Source organism: Garra rufa, chromosome 7 (assembly GCF_049309525.1).
Source record: "Garra rufa chromosome 7, GarRuf1.0, whole genome shotgun sequence".
In the NCBI taxonomy this organism is placed as follows: domain Eukaryota; kingdom Metazoa; phylum Chordata; class Actinopteri; order Cypriniformes; family Cyprinidae; genus Garra; species Garra rufa.
The window spans coordinates 28,914,563-28,927,178 of NC_133367.1; the positions used below are offsets into that span (position 1 = coordinate 28,914,563).

The window sequence follows — 12,616 nt, forward strand, 5'->3', positions numbered from 1 at the left end:
AAAGTGATCAAGTAGGACATGCTTGATATTACAACTAGATATTACAAGTGCAATAAGTCATGGAAAGAGAACAAAATCTGAATCCCTTTTACATATATTAATTATGCTAGTAGGGCCTGCTACTTTTGACTTCTCAGTCACTTACAAAACTGTCTTTAAAACCAACATCAAAAACAATCTTGACAAGGCTGTAGATGGAGATATGATATTTTCACCATATCGCCCACCCCCAATTCTTGTCATTTCCTTAGTTTTACCGGACATCTGCTTAACTATCTAGGCCATGATGCACAAAACCAACAAACCCCTATTAAGTTTCCATGCACATACATGTTCTTTAATCGACATGTTCTGGTAAGACGACATGTGTGGCCTCTGCAAAGCTTTCAAAATGAGTCAACATGCAGGCAGAAGCTGGGGTCTATCTTGACTAGAATGCAGCAATACTCTGTGGTGAAGCTGAAAAGTGTTACTAAGTATTGCTTTCATGTGGTTGGATAACATAGAACAATTTCAAGCTTAGCTTATATAATCTTGTAACAGCAAGCTTAAAAAAAATTAGCTGTTAGCAAACACATTTAAGCAGAAGAACTACATCTCTCAAAATATTTGACATGATTTATTTTACATTAGACAGAGCAATATGGGATTATAAACTATACAAAACTCAGTGCTGCAGTCCTTTTGTGTCTTTACAAAAATGGTGAATTTTAGACGGATCAAGGGGAAGATCAATACCAGAACAGAATGAGAGTTCTCAAATAAATAAAACATACATATAGAACACACTTATTATGATCTTCAAATTATTTTCGATTTATCTCAATGCTGTATTTTTCTGTCACCAAAGAGCAAAATTGGGTTTGTACCATTATTATCTTCATAATAATTCAAATTTGTGTTTCCATGTTGGAATTTAGTGTGACATATATTCTGGGGAAAACCTTCTCGAAGTATGTTTCATCCACTGAAATGTTTCGAGAGCATCTTATATTACCTTTAAAGTTCTAACCACTCATTTTGTGAGGTCTTTAACATATTGGAAGCCTTGTTTGGTGTAGTCGCCAACTGTGGACGGAGCAACCGATAGGGCATGGATAGACTTCTGGACCCCTGAGTAAAGAAATAGAGCAATTACATTATAGACTACATTAGATTTATATTATATTCACATCATGTGTGTGGTAAAACCGATTATACGGGACATTCTACAAAAATTAGTTAAAAGTCCAAATGTCTTTAAAAAACCTAAAAAAAAAATCTATATGTATGCAAAGTGTATAATATCCAAGGTACACCTTTCTAGTAATTGTGCAGTTAATTTTCATGTTGTATTTTCAGAATGTTTTGAAATATTTGTCCTCTTCTCAAATTTGTCACTACCAAAACACATTTTTATACACACTTAATACAAAGGGTTATATTGACCCATTAAGCTATACCTATTTAGCTTACATCTTCCTTGTAAATGTATTCTTTTCGATTTTATTTAAATGTTTTTAGAGCTATAAATAACAGAGATCGATAGCAATTACAATTTGAACAATATTCAAGTTTGATTCATGAGATTTGCTGTATTTTGAAATCATTTTTTCATTACAGAATTTTAACCCACATACTAAAAATCTACTTAAACATCCTAAAATACTAAAAATTTGCACGACTGTACTAAAAGTGTGTTTATTTCCCCCAAATAATGGATTATGTGTTCCCTTATGTGTCACTACTGAATCAGTGATGACTTGTTTCGTTCGTGACCGTTTTTGGTGGTGACAATTTTATGGGATACACCCCAAAAAAAACTTCACAAATGTTTCGGACGTGACAATTTAAGATGCTTTTAAACCTAGCTCAAAGATGCTAATCAGCACTGTTCTGAACAGTTGTACACATATAAAAACGAAATGTTATGGAATAACTGCCCAAAAAAGTGTTTAATTATAGAAAAATGGTGTTTAGTAGTGACATTCTTTAAAGTTACACATATATTTTTCAGACTTTTGAACACCTCAAAATGATGGGACCTATCTACTCAACATGTAGCTATGAGAGAAAGTGAAACAGGAGTATTTCCTAATCATAAATGTAGGGGTGTAGTTAAAATCAGTCTCAGCCAATGGACTAATATATACATTGTTTCGGCAGTAATATGAAAATGGGACACATAAAGACCCAGAATGTACAAAGAAATACATTAATTAATTAATTAATTAATTAATAATAAATAAACAAATATATTCATTTATATAAATAATGTAATTTTTTTACCTGCCCTTCGAAAAAAAATTATCAAAATGATATTTTCAAAAACAAAGGAATAAAATGCAAAAATTATTTCAATATCATTTTCATGCGTTTAAATTTAGGGGTTTGGGTTCGGGACAGCCACCTTCCAATTGCAAGGGCTCACTAAATGATGATTTTATATATTAGGCTTTATGATATTTTAATTGTCATTGTGTGTTTCAATAGATAATAAAAGGATCTTAGTAAACATCTAAGAGTTGAATGATTTAAAATGTGATTTTTTTTTTTTTTTTTTTTTTGTGGGACAGCAGTTTGCACCAATTCTGTAGAACGCCCCATATACAAAAAACTTCCACCAAATTCACTATTGTTTACTATCATTTACCTGAGTTCCATGCATCCAGTGGCGAGAACTCAATTTTCGGTGTGGCAGGAAGCTAAAACATTTGACAAAAAAAAAACATTAACTGATTTGAAACAACATAGGATAACACACAGATTCTCAGTATACTTCCTAGTCAGCATTAGTTACGAAACTACACATATATTACCAGATTTTCGAATGTTTTGAAAGTCTTTCACGGTCACCGAGGCTGCATTTATTTGATCAAAATACAATAAAACAGAACTAACATGAAATATCATTACAATTAAACAGTTTTCCATTTGAATACATTCTAAAATGTAATTTATTCCTGTGATACAAAGCTGAATGTTTAGCATCCAGTCTTTAGTCTCACGTGACTCTTCGTAAGTCATTCGGACTTGCTGCTCAAGAAACATTTATGCTGATTCATATTTTTTTGAAAACGGTCATTTTTAAAGTATACTTTGATAAATAGAAAATGTTAAATATTTTTGAAACCGAAACCTTTTGTAACAAAAGCTTTTACTCTACTTTTCATAAATTTAACACATCCTTGTAAAATAAAAATGTTCATTTATTTTAAAAAAAATCTTCTGAATGGTAGCGTACCTCTTATTTCCACTGTCACACCTTTGTAAATGAATATAGAATATCTTTCTTTAAAGGAGAAGTTCACTTTCAGAACAAAAATTTACAGAATATCTACTCATCCCCTTGTCATCTAAGACGTACATGCCTTTCTCTTTTCAGTCATAAAGAAATGATGTTTTTGAGGAAAACGTTTCAGGATTTCTCTCCATATAGTGGACTTCTATGGTGCCCCCGAGATTGAACTTCCAAAATGCAGTTTAAATGCAGCTTCAAAGGGCTCTAAACGATCCCAGCCGAGGAAGAAGGGTCTTATCTAGCGAAACGATTGGTTATTTTCTAAAAACAATTGATATACTTTTTAACCTCAAATGCTCGTCTTGTCTAGCTCTGCGTGAACTCTGTGTATTACTCCCATCTCATTTTCTTCTTTAGCCATTTAAAGCTGCAGAAGTTCACTATATAAAGAGAAATCCTCAAATGTTTTCCTCCAAAAATATTATTTCTTTACGACAGAAGAAAGAAAGAAATGAGGGGGTGAGTAAATTATCTGTAAATTTTTGTTCTGGAAGTGAACTTCTCCTTTAAACACCTTCTTTTATATTTATCGAAAGTCACAGGCTCTACTTTTAGTTTCATTAATACACTCAGTTTCAGAACTTATCATACCTCGAAGCCGAAATACTTCATCCACTCCTCCACAGCAGGTGGGATGGCAGCTTTAGCTCGGCCCAAGGCGACAGAACCCTCTTTGCCATCTCCGAGAAGTCCTGAATCATATGCGACATAAAGGGCGCCACCTGCAATAGTAACTTTTGTTGCAAACCTGAAACATACACAAACACAAATCCAGTCAAAATTCAAAGTCAAAAGGCCACAATGAGATAAACGCTACTTAAGTTATAAGACAAACAATAGTACGTTTTTAGGTTAAATAAAATGTCAAACAAAAGCGTATATTCAATGTTTACACTGCTGAAGTTCTTGCTAAATGTGCTAGCACACTAGCTCTTCTTAACCTACCAGAAGATAGCTACTCGCATACGTGCTAATTTCATTTATAACTAGCAAATAAGTAATAACGAACAAAATGTCATTCAACATAACTCCCAAGCCCAAACAGACACTTGTAAGCTAACTGCTAACGTCAATTAGCTCCACATACAACAAAGCGAACAGACTTACTTGACCACAGGGAAAATCTTGGAAGCCATGGTCCTAAAAGCAATAGTACGCTGTAAAGCACAAAACCGTGAAATAAAATTCTACTTCACAAGATATTTTGGTCTGTCTTGACAGCTAACTCCACTGACAAGGGCATTTGCACAGAAGAAAGAGCAGGTAGCAATAAAGTTCGTTTTGAATGCAGTTAAACGAACACTATCCGCACGTTCAACAAAACAAACGTTGAGTAAATTAAAAAAACATGTGTTATATGTAATTTGCAAAAATTAAACTAATTTAATGGAGACGATTGTAAGTGTTGGTTTAATAGACATTTGGTGTTATTTGTTTGATGAATGTGCCGCCATTATAACACTGAACTTGCTGTCAGCCGAATTGTTTCGGTATCATTAGTTGTATTAATTATTAAAAAGACTTAGTTTTATGTGATATTCTGATTTAGAGTTAACTAAATCTTTCTATTAACTTAAATGCCAAAAGTTACTCGATAGGCTAGTTTAACCATGTATTAATATAACATGACTTTCGGTTTTTAACGTTATTTCCTAGCCAGTCATTTTGTACTTAATTTTATAAACACACACTCAAGAAGGAAAAACACATGTGAGTTAAAACAAAAATTTAAATAAAACGAAAACGACGGCTAATACCCCGATACAGTCTCCCAAGTTTATTTGCACATCATAAATCGGATTGTACTTTGATATGGCTCCGCCTTTTGACACATATGATCCGGTTCTGCTAGTTTTGTGGTTACAGCAACTACTGCTTTTTGACAGTTCATCGGTTCAACTTCATATTTCTGTAAGCCGTGCATTTTCATCTTCCACAGATTTCCTCAAATGAATCTTTATGCCAAGTTACTGCTGGGCAGCATATGCGTTGCTTTCATTGCGGTCCGATGGAGTGCTCCGTCATTTAATAAGGGTGAGTTGAACGACCGCCTTTCTGTTTATATACGTGCTGTAATAATTTAATATTCGTATAACCTGTCATACACTACATTACACTGATTCTTGAAAATTTGGCAAAAACATGTCCCACCAAGAAAAGTGCTCATTCTGTTGGAAATGAAGAACATTTTCATAAATCAAAAGAATCAAGATTATAATCAGAGGGTCAGTTGCACATATGTAAGGTTCTTTTATAGTTTTATTTTAATTTTGTATTAATTTATTTATCAAATCTGGCCCATTGCCTACAAAATCACTTGTCCTCAGATAGGAGATAATCATTTCAACTTGATTAAAAAAGCAAAAAGTAATCATTTAATTGAATAATATTTTTACTATATGAAAGAGTACATTGTAATATGTATCAAAAATTACAAATACTGTGTTTTGAATAATATTTACTATTATTTTTTGGTTGCACAAAATGTGTCCCACATATGTGTCACCACCGTCAGATATTTATAAAAAGCAATAAAATCGAGGAAGAGGTCTCTGCAGAGCAAACGTGGGCGTTTCTGAATTTTGTGGGTGTTTTCAAACTGCTGGGTGTTTCTAAATCATGATATCGAAATGATTCCCTTTACCTAACCCCACCCCTAAACCTACCGTCACTATGACGTCAGCCAATCAGGTACCATGGTCTAAAAACGCCCCGATCTAGTAACTCCCATTACTTTCCTGCAGAGACCTATACTTGATAAAATCAGGCAACTACAAGGTCAACTGCATTCCTGAGGACCACATTATCAAATCTTCAGCTCTACTGCATGCTTCAAGATCAGCCAAGCTCCTGTAAATATGCAATTGTCTCTTAAACTTGTTCATATTTTTGGACACTGCTACTGTGGCAACCATAATGTCAACACCGTCTCTTTTGTATAAACAATATTAGATTTGATTATGACATAAGTGTATACTTTTTAAAAACAAGTCTGAAGTAGCTAGCAACAGAGTGGAAACAAGATGGCTAATGTGAACAACTAAAGCATATCATGGGAAATAGTAGGTTTTTGTCACCACCGTCAGGTTTTCTGTCTGACGGTGTTGAAATATTTGAAAAATGTTTTATCACAGTGTTCAGGATTGTTATTTGTTTGACCAAATAGTTAAATAAAGTTGTTAAACAAGAAGCCGTTGACTTGAGTGGTATACATTTTGGAATTTTATGTTGTAATGAGGCCACTGTCACCACCGTCAGAGGGAGTTTTAATTTTTTTAAATAAATATGCATACAATATATTTTGTCAGTGCTGCTGAGTTATTAAAGTAATAGTCTCTTTTAATACAAAAATGTTTGTTAAAAAAAAAACATTTTTTGTTTGATTTAAGCAAAAAGTAAACGTTGTAAAACGCTAAAAAGTAAAACGCCTATTTTATGAAAAAAAAAATACAAAATGGGGAGGTGACACCAGTACATTGCTGAAAAGCTAAGACCTTGGTCTATAATAATATACATTCAGATGGTGTAATTAAACACTTTTTTTTGGAAGATTAAAACCTGTTTTATCCAAATTCCCAAGAATCACTGATTAATGTCATGTGCAAGACCCGTGATTAGCCTTAGGAGTAAGAATATTTTCTTTCTTTCTTCTGACAAGATTTGTGGTGGACCTAATACCTTGCTGTTGCTGTTCTCTCAGGCTATGTAATAATAGTAATTAGTTTTCTCTTTAACATGTTCCTCATAAGGTTGTATAACACAAAATAACCAGAAATGTTGTTTTAGAAATGATCCAATATAGGCTACTGTAGTCAAGTTTAGAGTTTGCATTAGCAAAAACACGGTACAAAAATACAATAAAGAACAATATTAACCAGCAAGTAAGTACTCATATAGTACTAACATAAAAAGTCATGCCGTTTAGTGTTATCTTTGTGTTGTGCAAGGCAAGATAACAATTATGCGAACAAATACATAGGCCTATGCCTAATGCCATTTTAATACCTAAAAGTGTTTAGAGTTAAACATCAAATTCTATCCTTATCACTTCATGTGTGAAAGTGAGTAGGCGAGTGAACTGAACTGGCCCATTAAGGTCGCTAAAAATTAATTTTCTGCATTTGGCAATGTGATAGATAATTCTTGATGCTTAACATTTGATGGTCATCAACATGAACCTTGATGATGATTATAAAAGTGCCACACATTATCATCACATATTTGCTTAGTGTGCAAAAATATTGAATTATGTGGCCAAAAACCCCATCGAGGATCAATCAAGGCTTTTATTTACCAGGCCACCATGACATTTATGCAATTAAAGATGTGTGACAGTCTGTCCTGCAGCAGTTGTACCACCTTGTTTTACCCTCAAAATAATTGCTGTTACCACAGAGCGTTTGTTGGAGTACAGAGAGGCCATTGGAGAAATTTAATCAAACTTTTTACCCACAATCGACGTAACTAAAGGGAAAAGGCCATATATAAAATATTCTAAAGAGCAGGTCATATGTGACCCTGGACCACAAAACCAGTCATAAGTAGCACGGGTATATTTGTAGCGATGGCCAGAAATACACTGTATGGGTCAAAATGATACATTTTTCTTTTATGCCAAAAATCTTTAGGATATTAAGTAAAGATCATGTTCCATGAAGATAATTTTTACATTTCCTACTTTAAATATATCATTGATTTTCTCAATATTTAGATATTTTTTTGCACCCTCGGATTACATATTTTCAAATAATTAAATCTTAAGCCAAATATTGTCCTATCCTAACAAACCATACACCAATGGAAATGGAAATACACCATTTCAGATGATGTATAAATCTCAATTTCAAAAAATGTACCCTTACGACTGGTTTTAAGACTTACGACTGGTCCAGATTCACATATGATATTTTAAAGTGTTCTAATATTATGTAGGAGTCCCCTACAAGAGGTTTAAATGCAGGTCAGAAAACACTTTAATATTCTAAGAATATACATTTAATATTAGAATCATTTTCAATGATTTTGAAATGATTTGTTCGAAGCAGGTCTGAGCTTAACTTCGATAAACCCCTTCCTTCCATAAGCCTACTCTGCTCTGATTGGTCAGCTAGCCAAGTCTGTTGTGATTGGCCTTTCCATATACAATCATGCCCACAGCTAAACTTTAGCTGCTAAACTGTAAACACTTCACAAAAGAGGTATGGTGGATACCTTAGCCAAGTGCAAACATGACTAACTGATGAAACTATACAGTTTGTATAAACAAAGTAATTAGAACAACAACAGTCTACATTAATCTACACGCCGAAACAATCTTGATATTTTGATATTTCAATTGAAAATGTACACATAACGTATTAATCATACGCACAGGTTGTGGTTCGGAGAAGCTTGTTGGTCCAAATAAAGAAGGTACGGACTTATCTTTCATGAACAAGCGTTTAGCGAATCCCAAGATTAGATAAGCAGTCCTCGGAAAAATTGTATATCTGTGGTATAGTGGAAGAAACCACTCATAGTCTCACAAAACCACACGTTCAGACTAACGGCAGAAGTTCTGGAGTTCATAGCAGCTTTCATTGGTCATGTAAAGCACTATTTGTTTTGTTCAGCATCATGTTTAGTGACGTGAAAAATCAATGTCCTCAAAATAACATTATCTTTAGTCAAGAGTTGATTCTACAAGAGTTAATTATCACAGTTGTAAACACAATGGCTTTCTTCCTCCATGAGGGGTTTTGTCATCACAACGGCTTTGTTTTCAGGGCAGACCATTAAAGACACACGTTTCTTGGAACTCCGGTAGAATTCAACAAATAAATGACGACTTCCCAAAGTGGTTCCCATTTTGTTGTTATGCATCAGACGTTCAACCAACAGTCTGTGAGCGTGTAAACGGCATCACTGATGAAATATAATTCCATTGACCTTTGTTTCACCAATTGCGTCCAATGTAGACATGGTGTTAGTGTCTTCTCATGCTTCTCGAGCTCAACTCAAGACCTTTTTCCCCATTTGACCGCCTGCGTCTTGTATTTTTAAAGCAAGCCTTTAGGCATTCTGTGCCTCATAGTGAACCATATGGTGAATTTTGTCTTTGTTAGAGTCTTTGAAAGGTGCCCGGGTGTTGGTGACTGGTGCCAGTACTGGCATCGGCGAGCAGTTGGCGTACCACTATGCCCGTTTAGGAGCTCAACTCGTGATCACGGCGAGGAGAGGAAATGTTCTAGAACAGGTCGGTTGGGTTTTCTTCTTTCATTCCTCATTTACACGATTTAAGAATGTCTGATTGCTTTAATTGATTAATCTCAACTCAGGTTGTTAGCAAGTGCTTGGAAATGGGGGCTCAGAGGGCCTCGTACGTCCCTGCGGACATGGCGAACCCCTCTGATGCTGACCGTGTGGTGCAGTATGCCATCGAACAGCTCGGAGGTCTTGATTACCTGGTTCTGAACCACATCGGGCCCAGTCCATACAAAATGTGGGATGGAGATGTGGAGCACACGCGATGGCTGCTAGAGGTGTAGAATCACAAAACGATTTTTCGTCTATGTAAAGAGATAGTTCACCCAAAAATTAACATTCTGTCATTGTTTACTTACCCTTGTGTTGTTTTAAACCTGTATGACTTTGAAAACGGAAAAAACTGCTCTTTTTCCGTTTTTGGGTGAAGTACACTCTTACAAATAAAGGTGCTTTAAAAGGTTCTTCACAGCGATGCCATAGAAGAACCATTTTTGGTTCCACAAAGAACTGTTCAGTCAAAAGTTCTTTAAAGAACAACCTCTTTCTTAGCCTTTTATAATCTGAAGAACCTTCTTTTGCCACAAAGAACCTTTTGTGAAACAGTAAGGTCCTTCAAATGTTGAAGGTTCTTTATGGAATCATTTAGACAAAAAAGGTTCTTCTATGGCATCGTGAAGCACCTTTATTTTTAAGAGTGTATACTTGTTCTTTTTGATCCCATGTTGTGTAATACTCATTTGCCTTTCATTCATTTTATACTCACTTCCAGGTGAATTTTCTCAGTTATGTACAGATGACTCAAAAGGCTTTGCCAACTCTTGAAAAGAGTAAAGGATCCATAGTTGTCCTTTCCTCCTTGCTAGGTGATTAAACTACTTGAACTTTTTCTTACCTGTAGCTTGTTCGACAAAGGAACAAAACCTGGAATAACCTCCATCTGTTTTCCACAGGAAAAATGTATGGGCCCTTTGCGTTGCCGTATGCTGCAACAAAGTTTGCAATCAATGGTTTCTTTGGAGGCCTCCAGCATGAGCTAGCAATGCAAAAAAGCAATGTGTCCATAACCATCTGCATACTCGGCCTGATCGACACAGACAGCGCCATGGACAAAATCAAGTAAGAGCAAGCTAACATCAAGATCTTTGGGTCTCTATGCTAATAAATGCAATCCAAAATTACAGTTAATTAAAAGTGAACTCAGTTTCTGCTAAATTTAATTTTAGCATTTTAAATTTAACAGTGTTTAAACAATTAATACAAATTTCCTGATGATTTACTTTCACCCATGTCATTCCAAGATGTTCATGTCTTTATTTCTTCAGTCAAAAAGAAATTCGAGGAAAACATTCCAGGATTTTTCTCCATATAGTGGACTTCATTGAGAGCCAACAGGTTGAAGGTCAAAATTGCAGTTCACTGCAGCTTCAAAGGGATCTACACAATCCCAGCCAAGGAACAAGGGTCTTATCTAGCGAAACGATCATTTTCATGAACTTTCATTTACTAAAAAAAAAAGAAAAAATGAAAATTTTATTATGATATTCAAAACTGCATTTTGGACCTTCAACCCATTGGCCACCATTGAAGTTCACTATTTGGAGAAAAATCCTGGAATGTTCTCCTCAAAAACCTTCATTTCTTCTCATTTCAACATCTCGGATGACATGCGAGCAATAAATTATCTTTCAGCTCAATGCTAACAAAGAAAGAGGTAGACAAAGTCTAATTTGTGGTAATAAATAGCACTTATGCAACTCACACATTCTTTATCACACATGACTGCTTGAGTTGCTGATAAAAGGCTCATTCATCATATCTTTGATGTGTTTAACGCAGAGGTTACATCAATATGACCGCCTACCCTGCACACGAAGCCGCCTGGCACGTTATCGAAGCTGGAGCAACTCGACAGTCTGAGGCCTTTTACCCTTGGTACACCTACTATGCGTGTCTCTTCAAGGATTGGTTCCCCTACCTCAGGGATCAGGCTATTCAAAACTCCTACACATATAATCCACAAGATAATAAGGAAGCAGTTGCAGGAAGCTGACAGTTTCATGTGAATCTATGTGGGAAGCAGAGCATTGGCGGTTAACGCATGTGCTTTGACAAACCAAGCCCTGGTGCTCATGAGGGTGAGGAGGTCCTATCCCTGTTGTTGCTGACCAAAAATAAAGCTTTATAATGAAATGTGACCCTGGACCACAAAATAGCCAAAAAATACATTGTATGGGTCCAAAAAATACATTGTATGGGTCCAAATTATCGATTTTTCTTTTATGCCAAAAGTCATTTTTTGATTAGTATGCATTGCTAAGAACTTAATTTGGACAACTTAAAAGGCGGTTTTCTCAGTATTTCCTTTTTTTTTTTTTTTTGGTCCAGGGTCACAAATAACATTAAACTTTCTGAGAAATATTTTATGATTAAGGTGATTCATCAACCAACATATTGCTGCTGTGAAGATTAAAATAGTTCAAACATTGTGTATTACTGTGTATCCACAAACTGTCTGCACATTTTTGGCAGAAGCTGTTTGTAAAGTTTTTTAAAACTATATTTCATGTAATTATTCAGGACATGAAACAGCAGATGTTGTGTGTGTGTGTGTGTGTGTGTGTGTGTGTGTGTGTGTGTGTATACTAAACGACTTTTACTCTGTAAAACACTCATGAACATGAACTTACCTCATGTTTTCTTGTCGGTGACTAACGCTATGTTTCTGACCCGAATATCTTGTATCCGACTCGATAATAAAGATGTTTCACTAAAAGCTTGCCGCTTGAGTTTTATGTGAATGATAATGAAAAGTTTCAAGACATTTATGACCGCTGTTTTGACAAAAAATGCGTCCGTTAAAGGCACTCGATGTGAACGTTAGTTCCCGCGCTTCACCAAAGGATTATTCAAATCAGTTAATACCGCGAAAACAAACCTCTAGAAAACATCCCTATAAGTTCTTTGAACTATACAGACTACATTTGGATGCTGTAACGCAATTTGTCCAGAAGAGGGCAGCAGTCTCTAGATAATAGCGACAACAAACTCTTGTACTTGTTTGACCAGTAGGTGGTTTGATTGTATGACCGC

At 35.2% G+C, this 12,616-nt stretch overlaps 2 protein-coding genes across 2 annotated transcripts; one reads left to right on the top strand and one right to left on the bottom strand.

Annotated features, from left to right (window-relative positions):
• Positions 1 to 603: 603 nt before the first annotated feature.
• Positions 604 to 4,545, bottom strand: micos13 (mitochondrial contact site and cristae organizing system subunit 13). The gene is made up of 4 exons (XM_073843978.1): positions 4,388 to 4,545; positions 3,872 to 4,028; positions 2,633 to 2,684; positions 604 to 1,113 (listed from the first exon to the last, which is right to left on the bottom strand). The coding sequence occupies exons 1-4, from the start codon at positions 4,414 to 4,416 to the stop codon at positions 1,016 to 1,018; spliced, it is 336 nt and encodes a 111-aa protein (XP_073700079.1). The 5' UTR covers positions 4,417 to 4,545; the 3' UTR covers positions 604 to 1,015.
• Positions 4,546 to 5,100: 555 nt separating this feature from the next.
• On the top strand, positions 5,101 to 12,288 carry hsd11b1la (hydroxysteroid (11-beta) dehydrogenase 1-like a). The gene is made up of 6 exons (XM_073843977.1): positions 5,101 to 5,314; positions 9,385 to 9,515; positions 9,598 to 9,801; positions 10,296 to 10,389; positions 10,477 to 10,642; positions 11,363 to 12,288. The coding sequence occupies exons 1-6, from the start codon at positions 5,230 to 5,232 to the stop codon at positions 11,574 to 11,576; spliced, it is 894 nt and encodes a 297-aa protein (XP_073700078.1). The 5' UTR covers positions 5,101 to 5,229; the 3' UTR covers positions 11,577 to 12,288.
• The last annotated feature ends 328 nt before the right edge of the window (positions 12,289 to 12,616 follow it).